The following is a 15,113-nucleotide window of genomic DNA, read 5'->3' as shown; positions in this document are numbered from 1 at the left end:
CGATTTATGTCACCATGGCAGGAGCGGGTGGGAGGGGGTGGGGGACCCAGGGAGAGTGCTGGGGGAGGCAGACACTCGGGTGGGGGGTGGTTATTAGAACACTGTATCCGTGTCAATTATCAGTACTGATATCATGATTATCAGTACTGTGCAACACACAGAGTCTAAAATACAATGACAAGTACCATGTCCACTGTCATTTCACCCTCAGCCTCATGTCCGTTGGGGCGGGTCCCCTCGGAATGAAGAAGAGCCACATATGGTTTGTGTGTGCTGGACCGGGGCTCCGGACAGGGAGGGTCAGCCTGCTGGGGCCAGCCCGGGCGGGGGTGTCCTCTTCTGTCGGGCTGCCGCAGACACCCAGGCTTCTCCCCCGTCCCAGCTGCAGGGGGCATTGTCGTGGGCGAATAATTCACTAGAAGGAACTAAGCAGCTTTGGGGCCTCGTCGGGCAGTGCTCGGGACTGTCTCCTGGCTCAGAGCTCAGCAGTCACTCCTGGCAGTACTCGGGGGACCTCACGGGATACCGGGAAGGAACCAAGCTGGCGTGTGCCAGGCAAGTGGCCTACCCGCTGTTCTAGCTCTCCGGCTCCACATTAGCCCTTTTGTTTATTCTTTTTGGGTCACACCCGGCGATGCACAGGGGTCACTCCTGGCTCTGCACTCAGGAATCACTCCTGGAGGTGCTCAGAGGACCATATGGGATGCTGGGAATTGAACCCGGGTCGGTAGCGTGTGAGGTAAATGCCCTACCCGCTGTGCTATCGCTCCAGCACATTCGCCCTTTTAATAGGAACCTTTGTTGAGTCTTTCAATTGGGGTCGCAAGAGGACAGCAGGTGGGGGTCGGGGAGGAGGCTGCCTGAGCCAGTGCGGGCCCCAGAGCAGCCCACCCCTGGGGAGCCGCCCCCTGAGGGCTGGGGCCAACAGGCTGGGCACGAGCTTTGCCTGTGGGAGGCCCCAGTTCTGCCTCTGGCACATGGTCGCAGCAGCGCTGGGAGCAATCCCCAGGCACAGCCCCAAGTGACCCCTGAGCCACTGGGTGTGCCCCCTGGCCCCCCAGAAAGAGATTCCTGGAACCTCCCCGTCATCCCCCTTTGCTTCCAGATGAAGGGAGCTCTCAGCCATGGCCACACAGTGTGGACAGCCCTGGTCCCGGTGCCCTCCATGCCCTACTCCCCCAGGAAGCCCTCCCCATGCCCAGGACCGGCTTGTAGAGACCTCGCCCCACCCCCACCACAGTCCCCTCCTCCTGCACCTTCCCCAGCCTCCCTGCGCCTGTCCCGTCTCCTCCCAGTCTCCCCCGCACCCACAGCCCCGTCCTGCCTCTCTCCTCCTCCTTACGGCTCATCTTCCCAGCGCAGCAGACCCCACGGCCGCGCTGTCTGTTCTCACTTCCCGCTGCCCCCAGGCCCGCAGCATCTCCAGACCAGCTGTGCAAGGGACCAGCGGCCGGGCTGGGGTGTCTCTGGGGATGGCGCCGCCCCACTTGGGCCAGCCTGTCTCTGAGACCCGAATCAGACGCGTGCGCTGTAAGAAATATTACCCCCCCCCGCCACCCACAGGTGGGGCTGCTCCCCAGGGCACATGCTCCGGAGGCAAGAAAGATCCCTATTTATTTATTTATTTTTGTTTTTTTGGGGCACCACACCCAGCAGTGCTCAAGGGTGACTCCTGGCTCTGTGCTCAGGGATCACTCCCGTAGTGCTCTGGGATGCCAAGCTCTGCCGCTGCCCGCACTCAGGCCTGGTGTGGCTCCCTCTCAGCGAGGAGGCGCTCCTGTCGTCTGCAGGATGTTCAGATGGGGGCTGGGGCGGGGGGAACCGGCTGCGGGGGGCTCGGGTGCAGAAGCGGCTCCCAGTCTGAGCCCAGCGTGGCCTTGGCCCCCCGCTGACCTCCCAGTCCAGACGGCGCAGGCCAGCGGGGAAGAGCATCCGCCACGAGGACGGGGCGTCTCCAGGGCAGGGTCAGTTTGTTTGGGGGCCAATAGCCCTGTGGGTCTAGGTCGGGGTGGCTCGAGGGTTCCAGAGCCAGCCACTCCAGGCTCTGTGCGAAGCACGTGTGAGTCATCTCCCAGCCCAGGGCTTCCTGATGCCAACTCGGGGCACCCTGGGGCCCAGGGCTAGACTCAGGATGGGTTACAAATCCAGCATCTGTTCGACCTTGTCTGTCCCGGTCAGTGGACTCCATAAGCACCTACTGTGTGCCACCGAGGGGCTGAGGCCTAAGTGTGTGGAGAGGCACGGGAGGGGGCGGGGGGGGGACGCTGACAGTTTTCGGGGAGGAAGGGGCCTGCCCCAGGTCCAAAGGCTCGGCCTCTCGGTCATGTGGCGGGGGGCTTCTCACACCATCACAGTGAGGCTGAGCCCTCCACCCAGAGAGTACAGTTGGAGGGGACAGTGATGCTGGCTTCTTTGACGTATATGATGTTTTCGGGAGGAGCTAGAGCAATAGTACAGAGGGGAGGGCATTTGCCTTGCACACAGCTGACCCAGGTTTGACCCCTGGCATCTTTATGGTGCCCAAGCATAGCCAGGAGTAACCCCTGAGCTGTGAACAAAACAGCCAAATAAGTAAATAGCACTGCAGCACTCTAGCACTGTCGTCCCGTTGTTCATCGATTTGCTTCAGCGGGCACCAGTAACGTCTCCATTGTGAGACTTGTTACTGTTTTTGGCATATCGAATACGCCACAGGTAGCTTTCCAGGCTCTGCCATGCAGGCGGGATACTCTCGGTAGCTTGCCAGGTTGTCCAAGAGGGATGGAGGAATTGAACCCAGGTCAGTCGCGTGCAAGGCAAACACCCTACCTGCTGTGCTATCGCTCCAGCCCAAATAAAAAAATAAATAATAAAAAATATACAGAGAAGGCGCCTGCCTTCATTCCCCATCTCGACCACCTAGGGCCCTAGCACTGCCAGGAGGGACCGAATTCAGACCAAAGGTGGTGAGCCCTGAGTATGTAGGGTGCAGTCCTGCTAAATAAAAGATACACACACACACACATTTCCTGTAAATGATTAAAAAAACAGATTTTCAAGTCCAATTTTGGAGAATGAGTTGATCCCTTAAATCACTGAAACTGGCTTGAACCATTATCAGTCTAAATGACCTTCCAGTATTTCATGCTTGTTGCTGTTGAACAACAATGAACTTACCCCCTTAGTTCATTGTTTAGGCATGGCAAAGGTCATGGTCAAGTGGAAGTCCGCAAGCGAGCTTCCTTCTTAATTCTGGTTCTCTGTGCCAGGTGTCTCGGGCGGGCGGCAGGACGGGAGCAGTGGGTGGTGTGCAGTGCTCCGAGGCACGGCGGGAATGAGGCTCGTTTGCAGAATGACCAGCACTTTTCTCCCAGGGGAGAGCATGAGTCCAGGCCCAAGGGGGCACTGACTTGACATTCCGGCGGGCACTGGGGCTCAGGGAGGCTCCCGGGAGCAGGGGCGCACGGCAGGGCTGTCTGTGCCCCCCTTGGCTGCCGGGAGCACCCTGCCTGCCCGGTTCTCCCTGATTTCTCCCCGCCCCCACTCTTGGAATCTGCTTGTCTATTAATGAGGCCGAGATGTGCGCTAGACCTGGGTTCTGTACAAAACATAAAGATCCTGGCCGCTGTGCTTCCCGCCAAGGGCCGTACCTGGCTCCACAATCTCACCAACTGGCAGTCTTTCTTGTTTTGGGGAGGCGGGGATCACACCTGGCTGTGTGCAAGGCTACCCCGAGCTCCATGCTTGGGGCTGGAACTCGGACCATCAGCAGACAAAGCCTGGTCATCTCTCTGTCCCCCGCCCTTTTTGTTTCTTTGCATTTTGATTTTGATTCATGAGCCTTCTGGATTGCTGACAGAGCCTGCTTCTCAAACGTGTGGAATCACTCTATAGACGTGTATTTTTTGTTCATTTAAAATCCACAAGGCTGAGCTGTCTACCTACAAAACTATAATTAGATGTGTTAAGAGGGCGAAAACAGAGAGAGAACTTTTACTTACCTCGAGCAAAATGAGGCGCTCTGGGCATCAATTCAGCATTCACCAAGGCAGCCGGAGGCTGGAGGGAATATTTATGGATGGGGTGGGCCAAAATAAACTCATCTGCCAGGTGTTAAAACCAGGAACATCGAGCTAATTAGGTTGGTAGACCATGTCTCGACCCTGTGCCCACACCACTCACCCAAACACATGGCAACATCTGACATTTGTTTACAGCTTCAGGTTTTTAAAAGATGAGACACATTCTCTGTGTACAGAATGAAGATTTGACTTTCAGTTGTCTTTCCAATGTGACACACACTCACACACACACACACACACACACACACACACATACACACACATACACGAAATCCTTGTTGAATGACTAACCCGCCCTTGACAGTGCATGGGATTTTGTAAAGACCTTTAGTACTTCCAGGCAAGCATGCACCTAACGGTCTACTCAAGCCAGGGAGTGGTGGAGATGGTGTTATTAGACCTGCTTCATAGGTCAGGAGCCAAACGGGGAGGCATTCAGTGGCTGTGCCCAGCAGAGGGAAGGTAATTAGGTGGAAACAAATCTCCCACATTCTGTCCAGCATAACACGGCCGCTCACCTTAGGACAAAGGAAGCAACACTGATGGCACAGGCAAGAATTCTCTCCAAATTTTTTCTGTTTGGGGGCCACACCTGGCGATGCTCAGGGCTTACTTCTGGCTCTGTGTTCAGGGATCACTCCTGGGGTGCTCCTGGCGGGAACCATACTATATGCCGGGGATGGAAGTCAGGTCGGTTGCATGCAAGGCAAATGCTCTATCCGCTGTGCTGTGGCTCCGGCCCTTTCCCCAGATTTATACAGATTAAGAAACAGGAGTCTCTTAAGATGGGCCGAGGGGCTGGAGTGATAGCACAGCGGGTAAGGCATTTGCCTTGCACGCGGCCGACCCGGGTTCGAATCCCAGCATCCCATATGGTCCCCTGAGCACCGCCAGGGGTAATTCCTGAGTGCATGAGCCAGGAATGACCCCTGTGCATTGCCGGGTGTGACCCAAAAAGCAAAAAAAAAAAAAAAAAAAAAAAAAAAAAAAAAAAAAAGATGGGCCGAGAGTTCCAAGGGCTGACGCTTACTTTGCCCACAGGCCTATTCCCACCGCGTGGTTCCTTGGAACTGAGCATCAGACGTACAACTCTGTGTGGCCCAAACATGAAAAGAAATGTGGAGTCCTTAAGAGTCAATGATTTGGGAGATACAGGGAGATGGAGGTGGCGGTAGCCACGGATGGGGGCAGGGAGTGGGAGACTGCAGGGCAGCTGGGGACGAGCTGCAGGGCAGGACAGCCTCCAGGCCACTAAGGATGTGACCCCCGAGCCCCAGAATGGGCCACCACCAAGTATAGAATGCTGGTGGAAAGACACAAGCGGTACCCAGGTGAGGGCCCAGGGTAGGGCGATTACCCTAAGCTCAGTGCTCATAGCAAGAGAGGGGTCCGTGGGACCACCGAGACTTGAAGTTTGGACAGAGGGAACCGGTGCACTGGCACCTGGGCTTGTATCTCAGGAACCGAGTGGACATATTCCTCATGCTGCTTTCTCGGGAACGCGTGTGTAAGCGCCTCCCAGCTTCGTGGTCTCATGCTGCTCATGCTTCAGGGGAGACTGACCCCACCTACCACTACCCACCGTTCTGGCGCTAAGAAGTTCGAGAAATACTGAGTACCCATAGCACCGAGTGGGGAGGCAAAGCCAAAGCCCTGACCTGCCTTTTGTCCCGAGCTCACAACTGCCAAGTGTAACAAAAGGAAACTTAGAAATTTTGCCATAATGATTTGGGGATAGACTGGAGTGATAGCACAGCGGGTAAGGCGTTTGCCTTGCATGCAGCAAACCCGGGTTCAATTCCTCTGTTTCTCTCGGAGAGCCTGGCAAGCTACCAAGAGTATCTCTCGCACACGGCAGAGCCTGGCAAGCTACCTGTGGCGTATTTGATATGCCAAAAACAGTAATACAAGTCTCACAATGGAGACGTTACTGGTGCCTGCTGGAGCAAATTGATGAACAATGAGACGAAGTGCTACTGTGCTACAGATTTGGGGACCAGGCTCAGGACGGAGAGAAAGCACCGGTGCTTAAGGTGCTTGCCTTGCCACGGCCACTCTGGTTTGATCTCTGGCACCATATGTGGTCCCCTGAGCACTGCCAGGAGCAATCCCCAAGGCCAGAGCTGGAGTTTAGTCCCTAAGCAATGCTAGCTGTGGCCCCAAAATAAAAAGGATGAGGCAGTGGTATTCTGAACAAAAACTCAATACCTTACTCAACAGTACCCTGCAATCATTAGTGGCACCCAAATGTGCCTCTTTTTCTGATAAAGACTAATTCTAAACAGGAAAGGAGATCGAACAGATCCAGGAACTCGTGTCTGGCCACCTGGGCAGCCATTATTCAGAGCTAACCGAGTTACTCTTTGACTGTCAAGCCTGGGCCCAATGCATTGGGCCAGGCCAGGATTGGGAGCTGCACTTTAGGCCAGTGGATGTCTTCATCTGCGCCCCCCATCCCCACCTGTCCTCTGCTGGCTGGACTTCTCTCACCTCCCTTCACCTCCATTCAGGTCCTAAACACAGCAAGGGACTCCATACACACACACACACACACACACACACACACACACAGAGGGCACTACCCACCTTGCCTCTGGGATTGTTCTAGGCTCGCCCACTCCGTCCTGTCAGATCATCTTGTATCTGCCTTTCCTTGTCCTGGTCCTGCACTAAGAGCCTTCAGAACAGGCTCTCCAGTCCTCAGAGAAGCAACCACACTCAACTATCATGACTGACACACCGACAGCCCCTGCCCCACGCATAGACTCGAGAAAGCGGCGCAGGTCAAGGCTTAATCATCTTCGTATTGCCCTTGGCTAGCCCAGGTCCCGCAGAGAGCTAGCGAGCTCAGGAAACACAGCAGGGCTGGCTGATTGTTTAAGAACAACGTTTTCAAAGTTAACTCAGCTTCAATATGAAATTCAAAACAATGGAGAAGACAGGACTCAAACATAGTGGGGAAATAACATACACTTTTACTCTCAAAATAAATACTAATCAATTTTATTTTATAAATACAGATGCTGAGTTTTCTTCCAATTACCAACAGATCAGTTTCACATGCCATTTATTATTGGTGTGGTTTAAAAAATTTTTTAAATAACCAGTTAGGGCAGGATAAATGGGCACCATTAGAACTGCTAAAAAAATAGAGCTGGATACACTCTTCCAAAACTAATATTCCGAGGAGGGAAAAAAAAAATCTCTGGAATTTCTAAAGTGGGTAAGGGGAAGTGGAAAGAGAAAACACAATCAAAACCCATTTGATAACATTTGCTGGCTGTTAAAAGTGTCTCAGCCACAGGAAAATGAAAGGGCTTTTAGCAGTTCTCAAACGGAGGGTAGTGAGTGCTCATTTCAACTGAGATTGCCTCAAAGAAAATTTAATTTTTCAGTGGCTTAAAAGACTAATTGAAAAGATTAGGAAGAGATAGGAACTCATCCCAAGTGCTCTGGCCACTTGAAACAAGCAAAATGTATCCTGAAATGTTGGGAAATGTCAAACAATTATGTCTGGAGACGTGTCAAACTGGAAGCTGTCTGTAGGCTGTGGCAGAAACTGAGACATCAAACCAACTTGAAGAAATAAGCGAGACCTGGGCCGGAGAGATGGCACTGGGGATAGGGTACTTGCCCTGCATGTAGCTGACTCCGGGTTTGAACCCCAGCATCCCATATGGTCCCTTGAGCAGCTCCGGGAGTGACTTTCGAGTGCAGAGCCAGGCGTGAGCTGTGAGCACGGCCAGGTGTGACCCAAAATCAAAGTAAAACCAAACCAAACTAACAAAGGCAAGACTGAATGAAATACAAGCTGGGGAGGAGAAGTGAAGCCAGCATCCGTGAACACAGGGAACCACACTGCTGGGACTGGCGTTCAGAAACAGCCCAGTTCAGAATGCTCTATGCTGGGGCGGGGGGGGGGGGGCAAGGCTGGGGTCCCCAGAACCAGGAGTACACAGACAGGAGACTTCGGGGGGAGCCTCAGCGCTCCTGGCTCCATCTCTCGCAGAACCTAGGAAGACACTGTGCTTGGGGGTCCGTGGTTTGGGGTCCCTGTGCCTTGGTGGCGGGAGCCAGGTTGCAGGGTGCAGGGGTGGCGGCTGAGCATAGCTTGTGCCTGAACTTGGCATGAAGTTTCAAGTCTGCCGCCATACACAGGCATGTCACAGATGACATGATTCTCTTCCCACTGCTCAGTACCAATACAGACCTTCCAAAAAGGGCCGAAGAAATAGTACAGTGTACAGGGCACTTCCCTTACAAGTGGCTGACCTGGGTTTGATCCCCAGCATCCCATATGGTCCCCTGGGTCTCGCCAGGCGTGATCCCTGAGCATCGCTAAGTGTGGCCTCCCCCCAAAACAACCACCACCAACATTTTGGGAAGGCTTGCAGGAGAGTTGTTACTTCCTTGGCGGACCCCACCGCATCGCCCAAAGACCCTCACTCCAGGTTGTGGCTATCCGTACTCTTTGACTCTCAAAGGAGTGATAGCACCCTTTGACGAAGCAGAGATGCTATGATGGCTTCTGCTCCAAGTTTGGGGTAGTCCTACTTTTCCCTGTGGGTTATGATGGATTTCCCTGGATTATGATGAAGCTTTGAATTGTGATTATGATGAAGCTTTGGGCTCACAATAACATTTTAGTTATACAAAGCATTATAGTCTCTGAAGTCACTTCATTTAGAAATTTCTTTTGGGCCAGAGTAGTAGTCCAGTGGGTAGGGTGTTTTCCTTGCATGCAGCTGACCCAGGTTTGATTCCTGGCATCCCACATGGTCCCCAGCTAGGAGTAATTCCTGAGTGCAGAGTTAGGAGGAACCCCTGAGCATCATCGGGAGCCCTCCCTTATTCCCTCCAGCTTTGAATTACTTGCAGGTTGGGTCTCTTTGAGTTTCTACATGGAAAATAACAGGAACTATTCTGTTTGCCACTGTGATTCTAAATGAACAGAGTGCCCATGAGTGCTCGGACAAGACATGAAAAGGATTACGGAACCCATGAGTCCGGTTGTTTGGGAGGACAAATGCCGCCCCTGGAGATGCCTGTGAAGTGTGTGTGCTGCTACAGGCAACATGTCAGTGCATATGTGGCAAGCAACATCAGCGCAGGCCCAGCCCTGGTGTTTCGAAGGCTGGTCCTGTCATGATGTAACAGAGGAAAATGTAGGGTCCAGAGAATTCCAAGTTGGAGAAAAAAAAAAAGAAAATCAGGTAGAGTGACATAAACTCCATTTTTATTCTTCTATACAATACAGGATATATGGATAAAGTTTCCTTAAAGAGCTTGCAACCCTGAGGCAATGTCCTTGGGTATATAAAGTATAAAGCAACAGCAAATAAAAATCTGAGCTCCAGGAATGATAATTGGACTTCAAAAACATAATTTAATATTTAAGCAATTGCACACAGACCAGTAAATTTCTATGCTTTATCCAGTCTCTTAATCCAACTCTCTCTGTGGCCCTGCCATTTGCACCTGGACAGCCTGACTCCATACGCAATGCCTTTCTTTCCAGCTCAGATGGAATAAATTAACGTCGGATTTGCATACGGGGATTTGTGTCTGGTTCGTGCAGTGCCAGAGAGCATGCCTGCTTCCCGACTGCAGCATCGGTCCACAGACAAACAGACCCCCACGGGAGGCTGGGCGTCCTCGCCCACGAGCCTGGAGAGGCCGCCCGGGTGGTGAAGTTTTTCATCTGAATTATGGGCTCTTCGAGGCCATGGCTGACCAGGGGAGGTGAAGGGCCCGCGACCTTCGTTCCCAGGACAGACCTCCTGGCCACTGTGATGCGCTGGGGGACTGGAGCGGGAACAGGGCTGGTGTGCCGGGCTACAGGAGATCCTTGTGCTTCTCATTCATCAACCAAATGGATGACCAAAAGATCCTTCAATGAACGGTAAAAATCACTTTGTTTTCTGAATTTTCAATTTTCCCAAAGCTTATGGCGAGGCAAATGCTTTGGAGAAATGAAAAGTGAGTTCGTTATATTATTTATATATTACCATCTTCCCTCTGAGGATAACATAGAAATGTCAATTAAAAAAAAAAAAAGCGGACAGATATCTGGAAGGTGACTCAGCCTGAGCGCCAGCTGTGCCTTGAAAGAAATCACGGGGCCTGAAAAAGCAAAATCTCACCAGCAAACCTAACTTGGTCTGGCCCGCTAATACACAATGATCCTGAGTCCCAACTTGATCCACAAAGTCCTTTTATTTCTGAGGAGTGTCCTCCGTTTGTATTCATTCTGTGTCATAATTCTACTCAGTGCAGTTTCCTCCTCCGTTTTAGGCAGCGGCATGGTCTGGGTGGGACGGCGTCTGCTCACTTATCGGAACTCCTTCGTGGCCGGCGGAAGCTGGACACGTTCTCATTCAGTGCATAGATCCTTCGGGAAAACTCTTCAAATTCCCCTAGGACTTGGTCATCACACTCCACCGCCACGGCACTGTCCACGGGGATGCAGTTAAAGGCTTCCAGCTGGTCACCTGAGGTGAAGCCCGTGGCCTCCAGCCCGATGATTTCTTCCGCCTGCTCCACAGCGCAGCAAAGCTCCGCCTCCGAGACGGGGTGGCACTCCCCGAGCAGCTGGGCATTGGTGGCACCAGCCTGCTCGCTGGGCAGGAGCGTGCCATTAATGGTCGCTGGGTGCCCAGAGAGGGTGGCTCCGGGCTCCTGGCTAGTACCTGCACTCACGTGGCCACCGTTCATGCTGTCACCCAAATCCACGCCCCTTTTCTGGTTTTCTTTGGAGAAGTCCAAGGAGGCATCCAAGGAGGAGGAGAGACCCGCCGTCTTCCTCTCCGACTCGCCCGTGGAGGGGATGGTGGGTGCGGGCTGGGCCAGGGCAGAGTTGTAACTGGGAGGGGGGGTTTTGTACTGGAGTCTCTCATTCTCGGAGCTGGCCCGTTTTCGGTGTCCTTTGTCAGGTGAAGGGATCCCCCCAGAGAAGCCGATGTCTGCACCCGCAAACATGGAGCTTTGTCTCTTTGGCACAGGGATTGCACTGGAGGTGTGATGTCTGTCACTAGGAGAAAGAAAACAGGAAGTTACCGTCAACCTCAGAACCCCACCAGGCTTTAGTCTCCAGAGGGGATGGCTGGGGAAACTCGTTCAGATACTGAGGTTTGAGATAGCAATAAAAATGCCCAAAAACTTTATGAATAGTTTCTTCAAGAATGATGTTAAGGCATACTGAAATATATCTGGTGGACCGTTCTCAGGGTAGGATGGGACATGGAAATCATATACTATGGGGGTGAATCCTAGATCTGGAAGAAGAATGTGATGAACAACTTTGTAAAGCACAGCGTTTGCCAAATGCTAATTGCCTTGCTTTAGGGAACCGATGGAGGATCTCTCTCTCTCTCTCTCTCTCTCTCTCTGGCCCCCCATTTCATAGGAAAGTACCTTTGGGCTCACAATAACAATTTAGTTATACAAAGCATTATAGTCTCTGAAGTAACTTCATTTAGAAATTTCTTTTGTAGCATTGCACTTAAGTCTTCACAAAAACTCTGTCAAAAGAGTGGCATGTACTTCATTACTCTTTAGTCTGAAATACTCAATAGCAGTCAGCTAATGCAGACGGAGTTGCCGGCCTCTGGAAAAGGTGGTCCTTTAATGTACCGAGTTAGCTAAGCTGCCCCTAGAACATGGATCACGGTTTCAGATCCTTTGCCTGGATGAAAGCCAGGCAGTTTCGCTACAATTATATGAGCAGGGGGTGCGGGGTAGGTACAAACACAAAATCTCTTTGACTCATATTCTTTGGGTGAGAAAAACTACTCAGAGAAACAGCTTGCAGAAAGGCAACCATAAGGTAGAGACTTGAAACTACACCCTCCCAACAAAGCTACTCTTGGTGCAAGGCCTGGGAGATGCAAGACAGAGCAGGCTCTGCCTCTGAAGAGCTCCCCATTTTGCAGAAGAAAGCCTTTATTACTGAAAGAACACATTTTCAGGTCACAGCGGCAAGAAGTGCTCTGCAGAAGAGGCATGTGTCAGGGTTGCTGCTCCCCATGTCCACAGCTCCTTCCTTCCTCCTGGCTCAGAATTTTTCTGACGCTGGACACCGAGGCCAGGCTTCTCCTTCTGGAGAAGAGGAGATCGCAGGCGTCTCGTCGGGGCAGCTGTTGGACTCCCTTGCTTGGCTAAATGTTGGTGCCAGGAGAGATCTCCTAATGAGGGGTGGTCACTGGGCATACAGAGCCAGCGAGCAGGCCGGTAAATTACTGTTTTGAGTTCTCAAGAGAAACAAACAGGGCACAATCTGCTGGTCTTAATCTAGATTTTCAGTTAATATGTTGTCAAAACTCCCGGTAATTGGGTGAGTGCGCATTTTCGCCAACCTTGTGTTTTCACCCTACCACATGCTGACGGGGCCCCTCACAACGACTCTGCAAGGACCTTGGGAATCAAATGCAAATAGCGTCAGCACTGCCCAGAGCAACCCTTCTGACAGCAGTGGGGGAAGCACCAGTGGCGTGACCGGGACACTGCTGGTGACATGCTGGCAGGGGGCTACGGTGTTCAGTGCTTCTCCCACTGAAAAGCCACTGCATGCCACCCTGGGGCATGGCACAACGGGCAATGCGGAAGGAGATAGAGGAAAGGGGTGTGATGACCCTCCGTACTTAGGAAGCGCCCTGAAAGCCCCCCACTCTGCAACAGAACAAGGGAGCAGAGAGGTGGCCATGCCTCTACTGCACCAGAGAGCACCCCCTTCTGAGCCCTGGGCAGGAGAGTTCCGGTGATGCAGGTGGTCTGCGGACACACAACTGACCCAGAGGGGTCTGACTCCAGAGCCTGCACTGTCCAATGCCCACACGGGAAAATCACACTCAAACCCACCCACAGGGGTTGGGGCTAGAGAATAGTAGTAGGAAGTTTGCCCAGCGTGTGGCTGGCCCAGGCTCAATCCCTGACACTGTACATGGTGCCCTGAGCCCTTCAGAAGTGATCCCTGAGTGCAGAGCCAGGAGTAGGTGGCCTGCAGGGTCTGACCCAGAAACAAAAGCCAACCAAACACCTCAACCTCCCCACAAAACTCAACCCACGTTGGTTAAGTGCAAATGACGTGCCAGACATCAAGGCAAAGGCCACTGGTCGAGGGCTCCTCGTTTAACCTGTCCAGTGTGTATCTAAGCTCCTCCCCTTTCTTCCTTTCTGTTAGTCGTGGGAGCCATGCCCAGCTTCAAGAGCCAGAACTGGGGGAGGGGGTATGTGATGTTGGGGACTGAACCCTGGAATTTTTACCTCTTGAGCCACACCCTCCCAGTCCATATTCCTATTTTATTTTTTTGGTTTTTGGGCCCACACCCGGTGGTGCTCAGTGGATCATGAGGTGTTGGGGATCAAACCTGGGTCAGCCATGTGCAAGGCAAATGCCCTCCCTGCTGTACTATCTCTTCAGCTCCTTACTTCCATTTTTAAGGAGGGCTGTGAGAGATAGGGACTTTGGTATTTTCTGATTCTGTGATATTCTACTCTGGTTCCCAGAATTTTAAAAGAACGCAGGGGATGGGATACTAGATGTACCAGATACAATTCTGGAAACCCAAGTAGACAATAAAGAAGTCCACATATTTAAGTTTAATCACCACTTTTTAATCTTCTTTTCTACCTTTACCCTGGTACAATGAAGTATTTCAAATTTGTACTTAATTTGTGTTTCTTTCTTATAATATTAAACAGTAGGTATAATCTTATACAGAAAAGCTAAACAAAAAAAAAAAAGGTGTTGTCTTGATAATTTGGGGTCACCAATCAATGTTCAGACATGTATGTCGGAAGGATTACACGGTAAGGAGTATGGGACTTTCTGTGATATCTGGTAGGACATGGGCTTCAGGATTCATAAATCTGTACTGACTGGTCCTGGTAATGCTCTTGCCTACAGGGTTATCCCCACTCCCACCTCCCTCAGCCCTCTTGGTGGTATTCCTATAAAATCAGATGTCTGGGAACTGTGTATAAAGTAAGACTAACTAGAACTTGACTGATGGGCTGGCCGATGACCAGGGCACAATATCTTGTATACAAGGAGTTTAATAACAGTTTTGGTTGCTCAGAACTAATATTTTTAATTACCTCCAGGCACCTTAGCAATATTCCAGGGTTTTAAGATACCTGAGTTCTAAACAGCAAAAGCATTGAATGATTATTAAAAAAATATATATAAATATACATGCATCTTTAATTATCATAATTTATGCTCCCAGACAACTGAAAAAACAAAAGCCACATGTGGGGCCAGCGCAGTAGTGCAGGGACTAGGGGCTTGATTCCCGGCACCCCGCAGAGCCCCTGGGCAGAGCCATTCCTGAGCACCGTGGTGCGGCCCCAAACAAGCAACTCCATAAACATAGGAAAAATAAAAACAATCACAAATCTATTATCCATCAAGTAACTACTATTAACTTTGGATATTTTCCCGTTTTAAACTTTGGTTTTATATACATGTGTTTAATGAAAAACAACCGAAACCAAAACAAAACAAAAAATGTGAGGTGGGGGGCTCAGTGACAGTATAGTGGGTAGGGCATACACTTTGCACATGGCTGACACGGGGTTCGATCCCCGACATCCAATATGGTCTCCTGAGCCTGAGTGCAGAGCCAGGTGTAACCCCCGGAGTATCACAGGATGTGACCCCAAAACAACAATAACAAAGAAAAAATAAAACCCATCCCCAGCCTTAAAGCCCCAAACAATAACCCCTATAATCATCAAAAACAACTACTCCAAAACCAAATAAAAAACCAAAAACCACAAACCAAACAAAATTAAACAACAAAAAGCTGCCGCCTCCAAAATGCAAATAAACCTATATATCTGTGTATACAGGTATGTAGCAATCCTATATCCTGACACTGGATATTATCAAACTTCTTGATAAATAACTGGAAGGCTTGCTCCACTGAATGGAAAAATCATAATTTATTTAGTCATTCTCTTGTTTTGCTAGATTAGGACATTTTTAGAACTTTAGATCTTGCCATTAAGAACTAAATGCTATATAAACATCTGTAAAAAACACAATGCAAA

At 51.0% G+C, this 15,113-nt stretch overlaps 1 protein-coding gene across 1 annotated transcript in view; it reads right to left on the bottom strand.

Moving 5' to 3' along the window:
* Window positions 1–9,280: 9,280 nt before the first annotated feature.
* UVRAG (UV radiation resistance associated) overlaps window positions 9,281–15,113 on the bottom strand; it is a 296,340-nt gene continuing 290,507 nt past the window's right edge. Inside the window, exon 15 of the mRNA XM_004610830.2 lies at window positions 9,281–11,091. Coding sequence (XP_004610887.2) covers window positions 10,389–11,091 — 703 coding nt within the window. The 3' untranslated portion in view covers window positions 9,281–10,388. The remainder of the gene's footprint in view (window positions 11,092–15,113) is intronic.

This window comes from Sorex araneus, chromosome X, assembly GCF_027595985.1.
Source record: "Sorex araneus isolate mSorAra2 chromosome X, mSorAra2.pri, whole genome shotgun sequence".
Lineage (NCBI taxonomy): Eukaryota > Metazoa > Chordata > Mammalia > Eulipotyphla > Soricidae > Sorex > Sorex araneus.
This window is presented reverse-complemented; position numbering and strand designations above follow the sequence as displayed.